We start from the raw sequence: 22,537 nt of genomic DNA on the forward strand, positions 1-22,537 counted from the left end.
CGCGCGCGGGGGGCAGTCGGGGCCGGCGGGCGCGCCCCCCTGCCTCGGCGGGGCTCCCAGCTCTGCGGGCCGCGGGGTGCGGGGCCCTTGACGCTGCGCCCCGGGCTTGGTGAAAAAGGTGTTGGGGTGGTGGGGGGGGGGGGGGGGGGGGGTGCCGGGCTTGGCCAAACCTGGCGGCGAGATCAGGGATCCGGGAAGGGACCATGCAGTTCGGGGCAAGTTTTCACGGCTGACAATTCGCTTCTAGAAAACGATATTATGAGGGTTAAATATGTGAGCTGTGTGCGCAAAAAGCCAGACACATCAGAGGCGCAAAGTAAGACGGAAAGCTGGACAAACCCCAGGTGGACCGGCCGGCGCATCCAATTCTTACATTGAGATTTCCAGTCACGTAGAGGTGGAATGGGATCGTTGTTCTTCCCGGGGAGATGAGGATGTTCAACTTCACCTGCCAGAGAGCACAGAAGCCAGGCCTGGGTGGCGGGGAGTGTGCGCTCATATCCTGTCTGATTCATGCATATGCAGCATCCCTACCTGCTCCACCATCCCTGCTAAATCGAGGATCCCGAGTGCTCCTCGCGGGATCAGATCCAGCCGGAGAGATCATCTGTCTGCTCCCCCGGGAGTGCCCGGAGCTTCCGGTAGAATTGGAGAAGCTTAACTGTAATAGCGCTCGATCAGCACTGTTTTGCTGGGAAGATTGTAGCTGTGTTAAACTGTTGTGCACACGTTCAATGAAGACCTAAGGGGAGGGAAAAATCCCGAGTCTCTGCTGTAAACAATAGAGGTCTATCTTAAAAAGCTTTCACCCCATTTCTCAGGTGGATGGGGTGCTTTAACTGGGAGGGGGCAGAGTTTTTGCTGCTGCCCCCGCGGCTGCGATCTGGAGCTTCGTTGGGGGGGCTCTGCTCTGATTTTATGTATGATGTGAAGAGTTGCCAGGAGTCTGGCAGCAGCTTGTGGGGCCAATTAGGCACCCCTTCCTCCAGCAAACAAGCCACTGCCATCACCTCTCTGGATGGACAGGGTCGGTAAATGGCCCTTCTTCCCCTTTCTGGAATCACCGACATCAATGGAGCCTGCCCTGCAGGTGGGAGCCAGCTGACTACTCTGGCCACAGATGTCTTTTGGAATGAGCTCTGGGCCACCGGCTCATTGAGAGCCTGGCTGCAGTATTTCGAGCACTGTTGAAGTGAGAGAAGAGAGTACGAGAGAGCAGGGCGTCTGGCACTGTAGAGAGACTTGCGCTACCCCTGTTAATGGGCTTTCTTCTTGTGCAGCCGAGGAGGGTGGAGCAGGAGGGGGGAGACGAGTCTGCAGAAAGAGCAAATGCACAGATTCTTCTTCGCTTACTGGAGCCTGGAGGGAAAACCTTAAATGTCTAGTAAATAAAGTCTGATTTTTATTGTGTGTGTCTGAGGTTTGTAGAGGTCTGGGACTATGTGGAAATAAATATCAGTTGCCAGGGAAAGAATAGATCAAACAGTTTATTTGCATTTCTGATGCGTTTGGTGAGGAAGTGTTGTACAGCACTTAATACTTGGAAGACAGACAAAGAGTTCTTTGTTGGCGGCATGTTCTTTCTGAGTTTTACATATATGATGTCTTTTTTCCCTGGCCTGTGCTAGAGGCAACACTGATGGGACTTTCCAGCTTCTAAAAGCCTTCGTATTTATTAACTCTCTGATACTCCCTCTGAAGCATTTTTGCTCTCCCGAGGTTGGGCTGTCTGTCCTGTCTCTATCCACAGCACACAGGACTGGTCTGGGGGGTTTTCTCACTCAGGATTCCCAAAATCAGCCCTGTCTCCAATCTTGACGAACGTGAAGCAGAAACCAGCGTTCCAGTGATGCAGGGCCCGCATCCGACGGCCCTGCTCTCTGCTCCAGCCACGGGGTGATGGGCATTCTCAAACTAGCTGGGAAAAGCTTCCAGATTCCTCTGCAGATCTGTTGCTAAAGCCCCACTCATTCGATTTTCCCACTGACATTTAGATCGTAGTTTTTGGAGCTTACCTGCAGACTCAGTGTCCATTGAAATTAAAAAAAAAAAAAAAAGACAAAGAAAAGGAATAGGAACAGCGCTGCAGAGTTTCGAGACAAGCAGCGGGAGTTACCGGCCAGTCTCAGGCACGCTTCTAACTCCTCACATGACCTTGATGAGTGACTTCACTCTCCTCCATGTTTATTTTCATATGTATGAAATGAGAGCGCATCAGGTCAGATCATTAATCCCCCCTCTCTTTCTCTTTTAAAATTAAATCTTATATGACAGTTAATTACATGGAACAGATTAAAGAGCGGGGAGCAACCTGGCAGCCTGCTCACTCCCAGCCTGACTCCAGAAGCACCCTTCTGGAACCGCTAACGGCTCCCCAGAACACAGTTTGAGGATCCCTGGAAGGCTTCTCTCTAGAACATGGCATATTTTCTCTCTGAGTGCTTGAAGCAAAATGGTGTGGTTATCCCGTTCTGTATTATCAATGTGTCCCCGGCACCCGCTCCTTCTGGATGGCTAGCTGTGTCCCCACAGTGTGAGCCCCAGAGGACCCTAACTGTCGCAGCCCTAAATTTCCCGAGTCTAGCACTGTGCGCAGCAGGCAAGTGGGTGCTTAGTAGGTCCTTGCTGGATGGATGAGGAGATGAGTTATTTTGACCGAACGATGACTGATGGATAGCTCGGCTCCACCACTTTGTGAATCGTAGGAGGGCGGGGGCTTGGAGTTATCTGTTGCTGTGTTTCTGGTGTCTAGGACACTGGCTGGCTCGTTGTAAGAAAACCTTTAATGTAGTTGGAGCTGTTGATGAGGCCTTTTAGAGTTCCAGCGTGGAGGGTGCGGTCCTCCACACGCACACGCAGTTCCTGGACACCTGGATTCAGTTCACTTCTGACAGTAGCTACTGGACACACGATCAGATCCCACAGCCTCAGGGCTCACGTTCTGGTTCCTCAAACATGGAAGCTCTCTGAGAAAGGGCCAGGAAGCTCTCCTCTTGGGGTTTTATGGAGACTTCATTACATAGTCACGATTGACTAAGTCGTTGGCCGTTGACTCAAGCTCCAGCTACTCTCTGCTCCCTGGAGACTGGGATGAGACCACAAGTTCCAACCCTCTAATTACATGGTTGGTCCTCCTGGCAACCAGCCCCAGCCCTTGGGTAGGGTCCAAAAGTCACCTTCATTAATAACAAGACACCCTTTTCACCTTTATGGCTCTGAAGTGTTTTCAGGGTCTATGGATGAAGGCAAATATATCTGAGAAATATATATTTTGGTTATCTGAATGACCAAATACATATATATTTTTAAATGATTATATTGCACCTAGGAACAGGATATCTCCAAGAGGTAATAAGCAACATATGTGTGGTCATCCCTTCTGTTCAAAAATATTCTGACTCTTTCTCTTTCTGAGCCCGCGCAGGATTGCGTTTTCCTGCCTACATGAAGTTAGGTGTGGCCACGTGCCTTGCTTGGCTAGAGGAGTGTGTCTGGGAGCTTTAGGACGTAGAAGCTCCCTCACCATGCTCTCCCTTTCCCTCTGCTCCAGTGTTAGTGAAAGCTCTAGAAGGTGGCTGCTTCCTCAGTGCGCATTGGAGATGATGTGGAGCACGGACCCTAGCTAACTCACAGCGGACGTGTAGTGTGGAGAAGAGATAAACTGCTGCAGTTTTGAGCCACTGGAGTCTGGGGACTGTTTGTCGCTGCAGCAGAACCTGGCCTATCCTGATGGGTGCAACACGCACAGGCCTTAGGCTGATGCTGGCTTTGGATGAGATGAGAACCCATCAGAACCCATCAGGAGGGCCAGTGGGTGCTGAGACAGGGTTTCGTGGGGAATTAGCCGCGGGTGTGGTCACCGCAGTGGGGATGGAGTCATCGGGAGCTAGTCGGAGAGTTCGTCTGGTGATGCACCCAGGTCGCTCTTTTAGAGAAGGACCCTTGATGACCAAAAGCCTGGTGCATAAGCCATAAAATGCTGGTTTAGTAGTTTAGGGGGAAGAAAGTGGATCTGATGAATGTGTTCACTGATCAGGGAGATTAGAAGCCAGATAATAAAGAGAAGCTGCTTTGTGATCTTAGAATTAAAGCCGAGGGGTCTGTGGGATGAGCTGAAAGGCGGGTGTCATACGGCTGCGACAGGCTGACGTGTCCTTCTTCATCCAGGGTAGAAGGCCGCCCGCCGAGCGTACCACACGCGTGTGCACATGCGTCGTTGAATACCATCCTGAGAGCGTGAGCTGTCGAACCTGCTCACCGTGAGATTTTTCTGGTGCGCTGGGGGTTCGTTAGTGCATGCCCTCTGCTAATGAGAGCTTTCGTGGCAGCCTTGCCCCCTGGCGTGGCCGCGGGAGCAGCGCTGGGCCCGCCTGCGTCCCTTTGCCTTGAGTGGCTTCCTCCGTGCGTCCCGTCTGCGTCGTCCTTCTGTGCTGGGAGCCGTCGTGACCTCCCGTGGCTGGTGGGCAGGAGGACCACATGGAGCCTCTGCGAACACTGGAATTTCGAGAAAGGAAAGTTTTCTGAGGGAAGCTAAACACGCGAGTGTTCTGGTTACTTAAGAGACTTCAGTAAACAGCTGAGAAAACAAACCAAGGTCAACAGAGCAGTAGGTTCGGTGGGAGGCCTGTGAGTACAAAGCCGGCCGGGCATCAACAGTGCTGAGAAGCCCACCAGGAGACACAAGGAACGGGCAGTGCACGGAGCTGAGGAAGGTGGGAAGTCCTTCCTCAGTGTGCGGGCGGCGGGGGGTGGACAGTGGGTGGGTGAATAGCGAGTGGGGTGGACAGTGGGTGGGTGGATAGCGAGTGGGGTGGAGAGTGGGTGGGTGGATAGTGAGTGGGGTGGACAGTGGGTGGGCAGCGAGTGGGGTGGACAGTGGGTGGGTGGATAGCGAGTGGCGTGGACAGTGGGTGGGTGGATAGTGAGTGGGGTGGACAGTGGGTGGGCAGCGTGTGGGGTGGACAGTGGGTGGGTGGATAGTGAGTGGGGTGGACAGTGGGTGGGCAGCGTGTGGGGTGGGCATAGATAAAGAAGGGGTGTGGACAGTGGGCTGTGGGCTCTTCCTCTCTGTCCCCATGGCCGTCGGAGGGCGCACTGTGCCGTGTTAACAGCCTGTCTGCTGGTCTGCCCCTCCCGCTAGGCTGGGAGACCCTGGAGGGCTGGGACAGCACCGGTCATCGTGTTGCCCTGGGACTAGCACGGTGTCTGGCATAGGCTGGGCGGCTCGGTGCGCGCTGTCAGGTGAGGGAGCGAATGGACGGCCCGCCGCATGGACTCACAGGGCTCTCTGCAGGGATGTGGAAGGCCTGACTCTCCAGCGGCCACGGGAAGGAAAAAAGTATCATGATTCTGTCCCCCCACAAGCTCGGTCTGAGTCTACTGCCTGGCGTGGCCACCGGAAAGATCCTCAGATCCAGGCTGAGGGAGGGGACATGCGTTCTGCATGCCAGGCTAAGGAAGCTCTACTTGAGAAGCACATGAGCCAATCGGGAATTATTTGAAGGAGAACCACGGGTCATCAGCACCAGGGTGTGACTCGTCCAGAATTCCCAAGCAGCTGCCTACCATCCCAGAGCCTCTTGGGGATCTTCATGAATATGGACTTCCAGGCTTTGCCCAGTCGGAATGTCTGGCCTGAGAACCGAGCCTGGGTTTACCCCATATTTCACAAGTGCGGTGGCGAGTTGCCTGAGGAGGGGGACCCGGGTTTGAGCGGACATTGTGAGTCACGGAACGCACCTTGCAGCCACGCCCCATCAACGGGAAGGATGCTGTGGCTGCAGAGCTCTGTGGAGTGGCTGGTGGGGGGAGGGCTGCCCTTGGCAAGAAGGAGAGGCCACCTGCTTTTGGGGGCCACCACGGCCACCGGCTCGGGTCAGGGGTGCCATGAGCTCCAGGAATGGGGAGGGGGACGAGGCAGTGCGGCTGGCCATGTTTCTGGGATTTTAGGATGTGTATCAGGATTGCGGCCCAGGGCAGTCCTTACTCACATCCCCCGCAATATTCTCATTCCCCTCGGTTGGCGGTCAATAGAAGTACTCGCTCTATTTTAGGTTGTATTTTATTCATTAGGGCAAAGCATTCGCCTTTGGAGAAGGCCGGTGGGCTTCCAGGAACGTCTACTGTATGTGCGAGAAAGTGGAGGGGATGAGCCTTCCTTCCCCCTGCGTGCTGGGGTGGCTGGGGATTCAGGCCCCCTGGTCAAGGCCCTGGTGGGAGGCCCAGTAAGGAATAGCCCCCAAAGCTGCCCGCGGGCCAGCCCCCAGAACCTCTGACCATGTTACCTTACACGCAGAAGGGCCCTCGCAGACGTGATGAAGTTAAGGGGATCATCCCGGCTATCTGGGGGGCCGGGGGTCATCACAACAGCCTGTGAATGGAGAGGAGAAGGCAGGTGAGTTGTAGACGGAGCAGAGATGGGAGCCACGCACTGCTAGCTTTGGAGATGGAGGAAGGCGCCGAGAGTCCAGGAACCAGGGAGACCGCAAGGAAATGGATTCTTCCCTGGAGCCCCGGGGAGGAATGCCGCCCCGCCGATATGTGGATTTTTGCCCCGTGAAGCCCCCTGTGGGCTTGTTACATCTGACACTCTCAGATGGCAGACCCGGTGGTGTTAAGCCACTGTGTTTGTGGTGACGTGCTAGAACAGCAGAAGGAAGCTGAATCAGGACAACGTCCGAGATGATCCGTATTTGCCACCAAAGTATGGGGAGGCAGAACCAGAGGCGGAGCTTTATCTGACTTCTGGAGAATCTGCACGGATCTTCACCTTGGTCAGTGTTTCTCGAATCCTGGACTCTACCCTCTTGAAAGGGCTGAACCCATGGAGCCCCGTTTGGGAGACACAGTGGCAGAAGTTCAACATGGTCGCAAAAGCACATCCGGCTCGGAAACCACAGAGCTAGACCCGGTTGTCAGGCGGCCACTCAACGGGATCCGGGACGTGCATTTAGATTTACCACTGGCGTGAAAACAAACAGTTAACACAAATTAAAACATAGAAAGTGTATGCAGGGAGTATACGCAGGGAAGGTTGGAAAAAGTTTCCTAGGTAAGAAATGAACCGGGGGAGCCTTGTACCCAGAGGCAACACTTTGGCTTCCCAGCCTCCCACCCCACCCCGACAAATGCTGTCTGTCTGTACATCTCCATCTGACCGCCATCATCTGGTCCAGGGCCTCACCTCTTCCTGGAAGGTCAAAGGGAGAAGGCTGGTCTGGGGACGATTTCAGGCAGAGAGAGGGAAAGTTAAGGGACCTCCTACTCATTACTAATATTTTGCCCTAAAATGAGACACAAGTGATGTGTGAGCATTAGGAAGCTATTTTTGGAGACATTTTGATAAAGAAAGTAATCATCTTGGAGCTAAATATTGTATCAGAGATAATATACTAATACATCCTGTTTCTTTGCATACCATATTTTATAAAGTGCCCCTATAACCAGCCAAACATGCCACTCATGCTTCTGCCCCAGGGCCTTTGCACTAGCTGTTCCTGCCACCTTGGACACTCCCCTTCCTCCTCACGGAAGGAAAGTAGGTACACGGTTTGTTTCACCCATATCTGGGGACTTCATTCAAATGCAATCTTTCCTCCGAGGACCTCTCTGACCATCTTCTTTAAAATTGCAACCCCCATCTGCCCTGTTCTTTCTGCTGTCCTCTCTTTTTCTCCATAACACTCTGTACCTCTACCATACTATGTGTTTTACTTGTTTATTTTGCTTATTATTACCTCCCCACCTAGAATATAAGCTTACTAGGGTATTTTTGTTTTGTTTTGGTCTGCTCTATAACCTGCTGTATTTCTACCAGCTAAAATAGTGCCTGGGACATGCCAGTTACAAAATGAGTATCTTTTGAATGAAAAAAAGGATGTCTCATTTGACCCTCTTAGTGATCCCAGGAGAAGGAAGTGATACCTTCCTTTTCTAGATGAGAAAGCCAAAGATCAGAGGTGATAATTTACTCCCCAGTTTTTGTTTCTGGGATCTGCCTGCAAATCTTTTCCTCTTTATTTTTCATTAGAAAATGAGATATTCAGAACATTTAAATAATACAGACCTGAACAAAAGGAGGAAAAAAGCACCCGGGACAATTATTACTAGTTTTGCTATATAGAAGGTGTTATATATACACAATTTTATATCATATTACAATACACCATCATTTGCATGCTTTTTTTACTTAAGAATATGCCATTAATATTAAACGTGTCAATAAACATATTTGCAACATGATTTATTAATTGCTGCATGGTATTTCAGCATATTGATGTGCTACAATCTTACATGACCAGTTGGATATAAAGTTTATTGGTGATACTTTCTTCTCATAAGCAACATGGAAGAGAATGTATTTGTAGCCTTTTTTTTTTCTTTTTATACATATATGATGATTTCCTTTGGAGAAATCCTTAGAAGTATGGATTTGTTTCATTTAAAAATAGGTATATTTTCATTTTAGGTGTTTTATTTTAAATTTTACTGCGGATTACTTCCTGTAACAGTCACATAGGTGTGTACCTCTCCAATGATACACGGGGGTGCCTTCTTTCCCACAACCTCCCCCATAATGGTACAAGCCTTCTTAACTATTACCAATCCAGCAGCCAAAAAGCCCATGTCTTATACTGTAATCACATATTCACAACCCAGAGGAGGAGGACACAGGGCACACAGGGTTTGAACTTGGGTTTTTGCAAGGCTAGGCATTGTAGTGACAAGAGGGTGAAGTGACCCCTGGATCCTGTGGGACACTGTGATTGGCTTGTTTGAATAATTCCATGGCTGGCAAGTTATTAACACTTGATACTCAGGGACACGTAGGAGCTATGCCTGATCCCCTTGATAAGGAGGGCTGTTTGGTTGGGGGATCTTCTCTGCAGGAGCAGAGTGTGAAGGCCATCTGAGGCCCTCCTGGTTTCACCAGATGTCACCACATAATGCTGGGCCTTCATTATAGGCCTTATACCACATCTTCCTTCCTCCCCTCTCTTTCTCCAAAGGAAACCACTATCCCAAACCTGACATATTTCATTTCCATATATGTTTTCACATTATCCTTTTTATATAAATATTCCAAAACAATCTATTTTTTTTCAAATTGCATCAATGATAGGACACATCTATTTGCAACTTTCCTTTCCACACATTTTTGTGTTTTTGAAGTTTATCCTTAAATTTATTGTAAATAAATTCATTCACATTAGCTGCTGTATATTATCAATTATATGATAAACCCATGTGTTTACCTCTTCCCCCACTGTACTCTTTTACTATTAAAAAGTGTTTTAATGAGCAGTTTTGCTGCCTTACGAACCCATGTGAATGTTTATCTTGGTATATAACTAGAGGTAGATTTAGAGGGCAGTAGGATTTGCTTATCTTGAGCTTTATCTGTATTGCCAAATTGCTTACCCTTTGCCAGGCACTCATGCATATAACTCAGTCTTTGATGTTGATACTATTATCATCCCCATTTTCAGCTGAGGAAACTGAGACACAGAGAGACTAATAATGCTCAAGTCACCCAGCTAGTGAGTGGAAGAGCTTGGATTTAAATTTGGGTAATTTGGCTCCAGAGTTTATGATCTTTAACTATTGTACCATTCTGCCTATAACAAATACCAAATGCATTCTGATTTGGTTTTGGCTGATATTATCTTGTTTCATCCTTATACTTTCAACCTTTCTGTGACAACATGTTTAGGTATATTTCTTATAGGTGGCATTTGGCTGCAATTTTTTAAAATCCAATTTGAGAGTCACAGTCTTTTTAACTGGTAAATTTAGCCTATTTACATTTATTGTGATTTGATGTATTTGGAAATATTTCTGTCATCTTGTGATTTTTGCTTATCTTACTTTGTCATTGCTTCTTTCTTTCTCTGATTTCTGATCTTCCATCAATTGATTGAGCTTTTATTTATTCTGTTTTCTCTACACTAGTTTAGAAGTTCTACATTAAGTTCTATAATTTCTTCCTGCTCTATTGGTGGTTATCCATAGATTGTTTTCTAATTTACATTTTTTGAGTTAACATCTAAATTTATTTAACATCCTTTCCCTCCTCTGGAGAATACCAGGTAATGCTTAGGGAGTTTTAACCCTGATCACCGTCCCCTTCCATCTTAGCTCTAACAATAGTCATTAATATGGTTGTATACAGTTGGTATGTGTTTAGAATTAATTGTATGTTTACTACTTTCTTTTTTCTGGATTTGCTTTTTTTTCTGAAGGAGCTTCTTTTGTAGTTTTTACAATGAGGAATGTGTCTTCAGTTTTAATTTTTATTTATGAATAATAGTGTTTTTCTGGTGATAGAATTATAAACTATAAGTCATTTTTCCTTAGCACTTTAAGAATTTTGTATCTATGTCTTCTAGTTTTTCTTTTTTCTTTTTTTAACTCTAAAAGGACCAAAAATTCTGGACATCTGTTCATGGACTACACACACAATGTGGATTTTATAAATAGACCTCAGTTTATCTAAAAGATGCTCCAAATTACAATCTCATCTTTATATAACAGAATAGTCCCTTTCAAAAATGTTTTATTATTTTTTAAAAAGATTTATTTATTTCAGAGAGAGGGAGAGCAAGAGCATGAGCAGGAGGGGCAGAGAGAGAGGGAGAAAGAATCCCAAGCAAACTCTGTGCTAAGCACAGGGCTGGATAGGGGCCTTGATCTCATGACCCTGAGATCATGACCTTAGCTGAAACCAGGAGTTGGACACTTAACTGATTGTGTCATCCAGTTGCTGCAGTCCCTTTTTTTTACTCTTGAAAAATCTGTTTTTAGTTTTATTCTTTTCTTGGTAAGTCATTCCCTCCTCGCACTGCCTCAACCATTTTAAGGCTTTCTCTCTGCTTCTGGTATTCTTCAGTTTCAATATGGTGTGCTTTGCCGTTTAAGGGTAAATTTACTTTTATAGGTCTTATTTGCAGTTTCTCTTTGAATTTGAGGATTCATGTTTTTCAATTCTTGAACATTTCTAGACATTGTTATTTTGATATTGACTTTACACAATCCTCTCTTATCTCTCCTGGAATTCTTGTTAGGCATTTGTTAAAATTTCTCCTATGCTCTATGTCTTTTAACCCTGATTTCATATTTTTAAAATCTTTGTATTTATCTATGCTACATGCTGATAGATTCCTTTAGATCTGTCTTCCAGTTCACTATTTTTTTGTTGCTTATGCTAATATGTTATTTGATCTGTCTATTGTGATTTTTATTTCAGCGATTATTTTTAATTTCTAGGGGTACTATTTGGTTCTTTTCTAGGTCTCTGTGTGTTTTTTTTTTTTTCACAATGTCTTCTTTTATTTGGATTTCCAAAGATTTTAAAATATCTTTACCTATTTAAAATATACTTACAGCTTTTCTAAGATTGGCATTCCATTTTGTGACATTCTTAAGATTGCTATTCCATTTTGTGAAGTTCTTCGAGTCCTAATGGTCCTGATTATTTTGTATCTGATGACTCTTACTCCCTGTTGTATATTTCCTCTTGTGTGTTGTAATTTTTTCAGTGTTAGTGTGTGTGGCTTCTTATCTCTACAGGGCACCGTTGATTGTCCAGAGCGGTTTTGCATTTGTTTTGCTTGCATCCAGGGATATCACCAGCATGGAGCCAATATCATATTAATTTCTTTGCTCAAGAGTTCTTGAACCCTGTGGCAACATAAATTTTGGCCCCAAAGCATTTAAGGCAATGCCCTGATTTACATTTTAAGGAGTAACCTTTTACTCTATTTAACTCAGAGGCTGACAAGTTTCATTGTTTCCTGAGCTCATGAGCACATTTTTCTGTATTTCATATTTTCACGCAGAGTTAGCGAATAGTCCTTCAGGGGTCCCAGCTCCAGGCAGACATCCATGTTCCCACTCGCCATCTGGTGGAGGCCTCTTCTATCCTAACTCAGTGGGAACCACCTGCCCCACCTTCCCCACAGCAGCCACATTACCAACGCTCCTGCTCACCCTGTGATTTTTCTCTGTTTCTGGCACCTGGACATTTACCTGGCTTTCTCCCAAACCTAGCTGCACATGTTTAAAAAAATGTATTTTATCCAGCATTTGTAGGTGTTCATAATGGAAGATTTTTCACATTTTCTAAGCTTGCCTTCTCACCAGACCTGGAATTTGCTTCATAATGTCCTGGCTTCTTAGTCAAGGGCTTTGCACCAGGGTTGAGCTCGGGGTGGGGGATACATCTGGGCAAACAGAAGGATAGCCCCTCCCAACTCCTCGCTGCCCTCTTTAGTAGATTTTGTGGAGGAAAGCTGCCTCTGGGAGAGAAAGGGGTCTCCATTCAGTTCAACATTTTGTTATAGGTGACACGAGGAAATGTGGAATTTCCCAACCACACGTTTCCAATTCCTCACATAATGCCTCCCTTTTACAGTTTCCCTGAATCCATAATTATATTGAATCACAGCAGCAAACACCATTCTGTAAACAAACAACATCCCAAACCACAAGCAGGCCAACACTCAGGCAGGAATTACACAGAGGCTGCAGGGAAACTGTTCTGCGTGGGCTCTCCATGCGAGTGAAGTGGGAACACCGTGGCCACGTTCCATTGCTGCCTGCCATTTTGGCTTCTGAACCATCAATATATGACTGGCTTGTGGGAAAGCCTGAATCAGAACACTTCATAACAGTTTTGCTAATCCAACTGAAGGTCTGTATTGTTCGTTCTTACCAGATTTGAGGGTTGTTGGCAGAAGGGAAGATGAAATCTGTAAAGCAGTTGGTGGAGTCCAGACAGCTGAGTTCTGTCCAGAGCTCCACACAGCAACCCTATGAGCTGTGGCCCCAGAGCATACATCCCTTTCTTCTGCTCTGTTTTGGTCAACATCTGATGTCAGCACTGTGAGCTCTGAAAAATGCATAAGGCTATGAGAAGGTGAAGGTTCACTTTAGCCTCACGGACCAGACAGCAACAACATTCGTCATGGCCAGAGTGGGATATGTGAGGGGGTGGGGAAAACATCAGGCATCTGGGTCCTGCCCTTCCCAGAGCCACAGACTGGAAACAGCCTTGGATCGGAGTCGGAAGCACCTAGAACAGGCTGTGTAGATCAGGTGATGTTCAAGGGGAAGACAGTGTGGGTCCGTCTGTGCATCCTGTGGGCTGAGTGCTCACCCCAACATGCAAGCCTGGTGTTCTCAGCTCCCACTGCCTACAGGATCAAGTCCAGATGCTGCCCAGCAGCCCAGCACCTGCCTGCTCCGAATCCCCTGCTTGTGCAGCTTCACCTCCCTCTCTCCATCCTCACCAAACAGACTCTGCCCTGTCACCGCTTTGCACCTCCTGTCCTCTGCCTGGAACCCCTGCTCTGTCCCCTCCCAGGCCAGAAGCCTCCTCCTCAGTCTTTGTGGCTATTGACAATGGCCTCCTCCTCCTCCTCCTTGAAGCTGGCTTTCCCCTTCCCCCATGGCTGGAACTTACCTCACCGAGGCCAGGCTCTCAGCCCCTTGTTTATGCTTCTCTGACACCTGACGATCACAACTGGACACTTGTGAACACAGGTTAGGTGTCAGGAGCCCGGCTTCCTGGGGCCAATTCTGCCACGAATTCCACGTGCCTTTGAAAAACTATGGCATTGGGCTCAGTTTTCCTGGAGGGGCTTAGCCTGGGGGCTGGCTGGGGTCCCACCAGCCCTGACCCCAGTGGCTGTGGGCTCCCAGCTATGCAAGCACACGGTCATGTTCACACTGGTGCTCAGGGGTGTGAAGGACTGCGTGCCTGCAGAGTCCTCCAGGAGACTTGGGGCAGGTGTGCGGGGCGGGGGCCTGGCTGTGCGGAGAGTGATGGGTTGAGGGGACACCCCATCTCTGATCTCTGGCCCTCAGAGCTTCCTCAGGGCATCGGGTTGTGAACTCCCCTCTTTTTAGAAAAAGGATGAATGATGAGCTCCACAGTCAACTTGTTATTTCCCGCCTGGTGGTGTGAATTCCAGAAGGAGGCAGGAACTCAGGGTTTGTGAGGGTCCAGGACAGAGTTTTCTGTGGCGGGAAACTGAGAGTGTCTGGAGATGCTGAGCAGGTGAGGATGGACGTGCCAGATGCTCTTTGGGCAGGTGTGCCTTGCTCTGTGTGTAGAATGGAGTCATTGTCCAAAACTATTCATGTCGGCCTCCCCCATGACGTGCAGAAGGCCTGTGGGACGGGAGCCGGCTGAGACCCAGAGTCGGCACCAGGCATCGCCGCGCCACCCGTGAGTGACCGCGGTCCTTTGTTGTTGGCTGTCACTTGGAAGGCACATCATTGTCTCAGGTGCCCCTGTTAATTAAACTCACTGTTACAGGGGAGGAGACTGAGGCCGGGGGCTGTAGGTAGCCGGCCCAAGGTCACATAGCTGTGGACGGGCAAGGCTGGGATCTGAGCCCCAAACCTTTGGTTTCGCCACCTCTCACAAACCCAGGCCTTCCACTTCCAAATGGGGTTTCTCACCCCCTTGGCCCAAAGGCCCACGCTTCAGAAGTGTCTGGGTGGCTTTAAAAAGACCCTGTTCTGGACCCCTCCCTGGAATTCCAACCGCACGGGTCCTGGGTCCTGGGGGCCACATCTCTGTATGCTTTAATCCCTCCCAAGCACGTCTGTCCCGTGTGAGAAATGCTGTCCCTTGGCTTGGGCAGAGGGCTGCTGACCAGTGAGGAGGACCTGGCTAACTTAAACTCTGGGATCAGTGAGGGGTGGGGGAAGAGGGGCTGCTGGAGGGACCCTGGAAGGGAAGCAGGATTCCAGGCCTGGGAGATGCAGAGCACCTGCAGGAAGGCAGGAGGGGAGGCCTGGGCCCAGGGGTTGGGCTGGGCAGTCACGTGGGGCTGGACGGGGTCCCCTGACCGTGTCCCCTGATGGGGTCTGACTTCCAGATGCCCAGCTGCTCATGGGCTCCTGTGCCAGTCTCCCTGCCCATGGGGCTCATGGCCACTGCTCCTCGAGTAGCCCCCGGGCCCTGCTTACCGTGATTCATGAGACATCTGTGGTGGGCAGGCGGGGGGTCTGCCTCCCAGACGCAAGACGACTGGTGCACATGTTGGTGTCTTGGCCTTTTCTCAAAATAGGCAATGGGTTGTGCTGGGAGCTAAAAATATTCAAACCGTGAGGGACCCGCCGAGAGAACTAAGAGAGAGCCTGGATGAGCGGTGCGTGTGTGAGTGCGTGTGCGAGTGTGCATGTGAGTGTCAGTGTGTACGTATGTCTGAGCGTGTGAGTGTGTCTCCGTGTGTTTCAGTGTGTATGTGTGTCTCCATGTGTGAGTGTCTCCGTGTGTCTCAGTGCGTGTGTCTCTGCGTGTGAGAACGTTTCAGTGTGTTGGTGTGCATCTCCGTGTGTGGGGGGAGTGCATGTGAGTGTGTTTCCATGTGCGTGTGTCTCCACGTGTGAGACGTTTCAGTGTGTTGGTGTGCATCTCCGTGTGTGGGGGGAGTGCGTGTGAGTGTGTCTCCGTGTGTCTCCATGTGCGTGTGTCTCTGCGTGTGAGAACGTTTCGGTGTGTTGGTGTGCATCTCCGTGTGGGGGGGAGTGCGTGTGAGTGTGTCTCCGTGTGTCTCCATGTGCGTGTGTCTCCGCGTGTGAGAACGTTTCGGTGTGTTGGTGAGCGTCTCCGTGTGTGGGGTGTGCGTGTGAGTGTGTCTTCGTGTGTCTCTGTGTGCGTGTGTCTCCGTGTGTGAGAACGTTTCGGTGTGTTGGTGAGCGTCTCCGTGTGTGGGGAGTGCGTGTGAGTGTGTCTCCGTGTGTCTCCGTGTGTGTCAGACCGCGCTCTTCTCCCGAACAGACTGAAGAGCGGGGTGCCTCCCTCTCTGGGCTGTGGTGCGTGTTACCTGTAGGCCCCGCCCACAGCAGGTGCTCAGGTGACAGGGCCCCTCCCACCGCCCAGCTCACGTCCGGCGCGGTGGTGACGCTTCCCCCTCCTGGCGCATCATCAGCCGTGGGCCCCTAACCCAGCTCTGGCCCCTCTGATGGGCAGTCACCCCTCAAGGAGCCTCAGCCTCCCCGTCTGTGAAATGGGCGCGGCGTCCTCACACCACAGAGTTGTCTGAGTGGTCGAGCGAGGCAGCCGGCCCGTGAGAGCATGGGGCAGCCAGACTTGTCACTCAGGTACAGAGCCTGGCAGCCTGCTTTCCAGCCGAGCGCCTGTCCCTCCCGATTCCTCCCTGGTCTCCTCTGGCCTCCCGTAGATCGCCGCGTGGGGTTTCCTCTGCAAGGATCAGTGTCGCGGGCACACGCACCAGGCACGCCTCCATGCTCCCATCTGCAGGGGGCAGGCGCCCACCCCGGCCATTCATAAGCCCCCAGATCCCAGTGTTAATAGAAGATGAGTCAGGTGTACCGGATCACTCACGATTCCTCCATTCCCCCCCGGAGACACGGGGCCTCTGCTTTCCAAATACCACTTTGGAGCTGGGATGTAGCCCGGGAAGTGGAATAGAGTGTTGAGAAGCTCCCGCAGGGAGGCAGCGTCGGGCTGTCCTGGGGGCCGCTGGGGGTCGGCTCGCTGCCGTGTGCGTCCTGTGGGTCAGGGCGCTCGCAGAAGTGCGAGAGGTCTCCTATGGCTGTTGGAAGAATTCAGCACCAAACAGCCCGGTACCAGGTGCACAGCTCGCCCTTCCCTCCGTACGGTCACTCGCCTCTGCTCTGATTTCTGCGCCCACTTCTTTACCTGACACTCTAGCGGGACAGGCCTTCCCCCCGCGTTAACCGGGTGCTTTCACGGGATGGGCTCATGGCCGGGCAAGGCTGGGAGTTCTGGCTGGGACTCGCTCTGTGTGGGAACAGGACCCCTTGGGGCTGTTGTCTGTTCCACACCGCATTCTCTGCGTGGCCCTGCAGACACGTGTGGGAACCCCTGGGGAGCTCTGCCCTCAGGAGGGACGGAGAACGCATTGCCAGGAGCCACCGAAATCTAACCCGGAGAAAAGACGCCGTTCCCCTAGGAAACAGGCTGAGCCGACCTCAGAATCAGCAGGTGGCCCGTCGGAGCACCTTTCCAAGCGAGCGTGACCAGGGAGGCCACGGTGCCGTGGGCTTCCACATTTCCTGGGAAATCTCAGACCTGATCCACGTGTATCAACAGGCTCTACTCATTCTTGTGACATTTTGTGGAACTTTTGGTTTGGTGTGTTTAACTTTTCCATCAGGATGGGTTAACGTAGCTTTTCCTTCTATTTCGAAGTAAGGCTCATTATTATTACTGTGTGCGGATTACAAATAGCATACGTCAGAATTTTAGAAAGGATGGGAAATTGTAAGGAGCACATAACATTCCCCATAACACATAAGAACACAGGGTGAATGGGAAGGGGCACTGGGAACGTTCTGGATCTTTCCAAGGGTTTTGGTTACTGCACAGGCATGCACATTTATCAAAGCTTCAGCAAATGCACACTGAAGATTTGTGCATGAGGATCTGATGTTCAAAGGAAAGCCATAAGCAATTATTGACCAAGGTTAATGATAAGCATGATGAAATGTTCAGATGTCTGCAATTTACTTCAAAGTATGTTTAAAAAAGTAAGATGGCTCGATGAAGGATGGATAGATAGGTATGTGAGGAACCAAATATAGTAAAATGTTAGTGGTACAATCCAGACGGCGGGTATACGGGTATTTGCTATGAAAGTCTTTCAACTTTGCTCTATGTTTGAAAATTTGCATCATAAAATACTGAGGAACAAAGATTACTATTCAGGAAAAAATCCGTATTTACCCTCCAAACATAACCACCAATAATATTTTAGTGTACATTATTTTCTTTAATTTTCATTTCCAAGAATGTATAACTTTCTGTAATTCAGAACTTCTTGCTTAAAACATTTTTCAAGGCAACTGGGTGGCTCAGTCATTAAACGTCTGCCTTCGGCTCGGGTCATGATCCCGGGGTCCTGGGATGGAGCCCCACATAGGGCTCCCTGCTCGGCGGGAAGCCCGCTTCTCTCTCTCCTCCCTGCTTGTGCTCTCTCACTGTCTCTCTATCAAATAAATAAATAAAATCTTTTAAAAAAAAGCATTTATTTTCATTTTTCTCACTCAGGATTGTAGCATAGTTTGTGTGTGTCTGTGTGTCCTAAAAAGTCTTCAATGTGTCATTTTTAAATGAAGGTATAATTTACACGTAGGAAAACTCACACACGTGAGCACATGGTTCCATGAGTCTTGAGAGACACTGGCAGGCAGGGAAGCCCCCCTCCGCCGGCTCACACCCAGCCCCCGAGGCCACAGGTATGTTTTCCAGAAGATCATCGAAGTGGTGTCCCAGCGCACACAGCCCGTGACTCTGGCTTCCTTCTTTCAAGCACAGTGCCTGTGGGCTCCGTCCACGTCCTTGTTTGTACACTAGTTTGTTCCTTTTTTTTTAAAAAGAGATTTATTTATTTGAGAGAGAGAGTGGGGATGGGGCAGGGCAGAGGGAGAGGGAAAAGATCTCCAGCAGACTCCCCACTGAGCACAGAGCCTGACGTGGGGCTCAATCTCACGACCCTGGATCGGGACTTGAGCCGAAACCAAGAGTCGGACGCTCCACGGACTGAGCCCCTCAGAGGCCCCAGTTTGTTCCTTTTTATTGATGGGTCATATTCCTTCGTAAGGACGTGCATTGCTATCGTTTTAATGTTTGTGGGAAGTCATTGCATAATCATTGCATGTTTTATTTATGCATCCCTTGGTTATCTGGATATTTAAGATGTTTTATTTTTTCACTCTTACAAACGCCATCACAGCAAACATCTTTATACATAAATCACTGTCATCAATTCCTGGGAAGGGAATTACGAAGTCGTAAGCTGACAACACATTTTTCAATTAAGAAGGTTCTCCTTGCATGTCTTTATGTGGTTCGTAACAAGCTTGGCTCACAACCCCACCAGTGTTTATGACCTCCCTCCACTTTTTGATGTCGTCACTATAGGACGGACTGGAAGACTACGCGAGCCTCTGACGTCCGAAGTCATGGAGACTAACCAGGACACTTCCCTCTTCTTGATGAAGATCTTGGAGGAGCTGGACAGCAAGCAAAGCACCGTCTCCTACCAGGATCTGTGCAAGTCCCTGTGCGCCCGCTTTGACCTGTCGCAGCTCGCCAAGCTGAGAAGCGTGCTCTTCTACACGGCTTGTCTCGACCCCAACTTCCCAGCCACGCTATTCAAAGACAAGATGAAATGCGCCATGAACAACCAGCAGTCCAAGAAGATCATGGTGGCCGCGGACATCGTGACGATATTCAACCTGATCCAAACGAACGGGGGTGCCGCCAAGGAGAAGCTGCCCACCGGCCGGCAGAAGGTGCACAAGAAGGAGGCGTCCTTCGAGTCGTGCCGGTCGGACACAGAGGTGTGCACCGCTGCCGCGTGCGAGCCGCTGAACTGTGAGCTGAGCGAGAGGCCCTTCCACCGGGGCTACCCCGCCCGGCAGTCGTCCCAGGGCCGGAAGGCGGACCGCAAGGACTGCCTGCAGTTCGTGCCCGCCTCCGAGCCCAACTTCCTGCTGGGGGTCAGCAAAGAGCTGAAGAACCGTGCCGCCTCTCTGGACCGGCTGCAGGCCCTGGCCCCCTACTCCATCACCAGCCCCCAGCCCTGTGAGATGCAGAGAACCTACTTCCCCATGAACATCGAGAACGAATCCATTTTGGATCAGGACTCCCTGCCCATCAGCCAGGGCATCAAGGAGACCTTCATTTCCAATGAGGAGCCGTTTGTGGTCCAGTCCTGTGTCCAGAAAAGGAACATCTTTAAAGAAGATTTCCACAATCTGATGACCGTGTCCCCCAAGTTGGTTGGCCCCGCTAACAAGGCAGAGGCTGAGCATGGGGAGCCCCAGGGCCAGAAGGAGCCCCACAAGACTCCCTTCTTCAATCACAGCTTCGAGATGCCCTACCACAGCCAGTACCTGAATCCCGTGTACTCCCCTGTGCCTGACAAAAGGCGGGCGAAACACGAGAGCTTAGATGACCTTCAAGCCTCCACGTATTTTGGTCCCACGCCAGTGATGGGGACGCAGGACGCCAGGCGCTGTCCGGGGAGGCCAGGGAAGCAGACCCCTTGGCCGGCCAAAAGTTGGAGCCTGAACACCGAAGAAGTCCCTGACTTTGAACGGTCCTTCTTTAACAGAAATCCCTCCGAGGAGAAGCTGCTCTACCCAAATCCCAGCAGCCAGAGCCCCAATTTCCCAACCCCAGACAGGCGCCCCACTTACCTGGCGCCAAAGGACCAACAGCCGATCCTTCCCGTTGGCTACACGGCAAAACCAAACGGGATCAAGTCTAAAGAGATCTCGTCCCCTATTGACCTGGAGAAGCACGAGCCAGTCAAAAAGTTCAAAGACAAGAGCATCAGCTGCGCCAGTGGGCAGCTCAGCTCAGACACCAGCAGCGTGGGCACCCAGACGGAGCAGCACGGGCTAGAGCCCAAGAAGCGCAAAGATTTGTGCGCCGCGGGGCAGACCAAGTACAGTGACCGGCACGCCACAAAGCAGTCAGATGACGACTCGGAAGTCGTCAGTGATGACATCAGTGACATCTTTCGATTCCTTGATGACATGAGTATCAGTGGCTCCACGGGGGTGATGCAGTCCTCCTGCTACAACAGCACGGGGTCCTTGTCTCAGGCTCACAAGTCCGACGGTGACAGTTCCCCCGAGCACAGCCTGACCAAAATCGCCAACGGGTTCCCCGGCAGCAAAGGAGAAAAGGGCAACCGGCCTGAAAACAGCCACCACTCGGAAGAGGAGCTGAAGACCAGTGTGTGCAGACTGGTGCTCCGGATCGGCGAAATTGAACGGAAGCTCGAATCGCTGTCAGGGGTCCGCGAGGAAATCTCCCAGGTCCTGGGCAAGCTAAATAAGTTGGACCAGAAAATGCAGCAGCCTGAGAAGGTGAGCGTGCAGATTGACCTGAATTCCTTGACCAGCGAGGCTCCGTCTGATGAGAGCGCCTCCCCAAGGATGTTCCGCCCACACGACGGCCCCCGGGGGCCCAAGCTGGAGAACGCGGCCGACTGGTACTGCTCAGACGCCAGTGGAAGCAACAGCGAGAGCCTTCGAGTCAAGGCCTTGAAGAAGAACCTCTTCACCAGGCCGTCCTCCAGGTCCCTGACGGAGGAGAACAGCGCCACGGAGTCCAAGATCGCCAGCGCCTCTAACTCGCCCAGAGACTGGCGCACTGTCACCTACACCAGCCGTGCGGGCCTCGGGGAGGAGGAGAGCAAGGACAGAGGCCCCGGGGAGAGTAACGACTGGCACCGCCGGTCGAAAGAGGTAATTTCCCCCACGCCCACGAAGCTGGGCGCTCGCGCTCTTGCAGCCCTGGTGCATGTCCCGGCCCCGCGCGTCACAGGAGTCAGGAAGGAGGAGGCCTTCCCTCCGTGCGCCAGCTCTCCTGCAGATCTGGCGGGCTTTCCGTGTTAGCACAGGGGGGACGGCCCAGACAGATTGTCTGTCCCGCTGGCTCTGAGGGGTGCGTGCCGCCAGGCTGCCCGCGGGAGGAAGCGGGGTTTGGATACGGGATGGGTGGCAGGGGCCAGATTCTCGTAGAATGGGGAGCGTGGGGGAGAGGCGGGTGTTGCCAAGGATGACGGGGTGCGGGCCGAGGGAACGGGGATGCCTTCCACACGTGCGGGCTCAGGTGTCCCTTCCCTGTGCCCCGTGGATTCACGGTGCTCCTCTTTAAAAGTTCGAGTCTTTCCATGGTAAGATCGGTAGAGGATTAGTAGGAAAAGCCAGACAAATAAGGAAAATGTTCCCCAAGCCGCCCCTGAGGACAGCAGGTCCCGATAGAGCCCTTTCCTTTGCTTTGTTGCTGTTTTGCATCAGGGTTGTGTGTTTGGCACCGGCTTGAGTGCGTTTGCGTCTTGAGAGCTGGCCTCTCCCTGTCAGGTCCGAGTGAGCACACGCACGGGTGCTCACGTCCCCTGCAACGGGGTGACTCATGTCGGTGGCCCCCAGGGCTGCTCTTCGTCATTCTCCCCGGGGTTCCAGTGACACGGTTACTGTGTGCTGCTTTCTCAGTTCCCTTCCCTGATTCTGAAGGTCAAGGGACAGACCGGAGGGCCCGGGGTCAGAGGGAGGGACGGCGGTGTGCGCTGCAGAAACACAGAGCCACGCGGGGAGGCCGGCTTCCTCAGACGGTGCCAAGAAGGAGGAGCTTGGAAGATGGGCCTCTCAGCAGGTTTTCAGTGTCCAAAGTGGGGGAAAAGAGTAAATGAAATAAGTGATTTTTTTTCTGATCCCAAAGAATCATCTGCTGTCTGTGTTGGTGGCTGTTCTGTCCTTCTGCAGCCGCGGACGGCACATGGGGATGGAGAGAGGCCGGTGGACATGTGCTGGCCCAGTCCCCGGGCAGGTGCACACACTCACACTCATGCACGGTGTGGCCCATTCCCCGTGCAGGTGCACACTCATGCTCACGCTCACACACGGTGTGGCCCAGTCCTCGTGCAGGTGCACGCTCATGCTCACACATGGCATGGCCCAGTCCCCGTGCAGGTGCACAATTATGCTCACACTCACACACGGCATGGCCCAGTCCCCG

At 51.0% G+C, this 22,537-nt stretch overlaps 1 protein-coding gene across 3 annotated transcripts in view; it reads left to right on the forward strand.

The window, feature by feature from the left end:
• The window catches only part of MINAR1 (membrane integral NOTCH2 associated receptor 1), a 32,343-nt gene that overhangs the window by 321 nt on the left and 9,485 nt on the right, over positions 1-22,537 (forward strand). For 2 of the 3 annotated variants that reach the window (XR_004297861.1, XM_032392093.1), the window contains exon 1: positions 18,802-21,264. Coding sequence is in view for 2 of the 3 variants with exons in the window: in XM_032392093.1 (XP_032247984.1) it covers positions 18,844-21,264 (2,421 nt within the window). In the remaining variant the exon portion in view is untranslated. Of the gene's footprint in view, positions 1-18,801; positions 21,265-22,537 lie in introns of those variants that run through there. The other variant, XM_032392095.1, reaches the window with a different exon arrangement.

This window comes from Phoca vitulina, unplaced genomic scaffold (genome assembly GCF_004348235.1).
Source record: "Phoca vitulina isolate PV1807 unplaced genomic scaffold, GSC_HSeal_1.0 scaffold65, whole genome shotgun sequence".
In the NCBI taxonomy this organism is placed as follows: domain Eukaryota; kingdom Metazoa; phylum Chordata; class Mammalia; order Carnivora; family Phocidae; genus Phoca; species Phoca vitulina.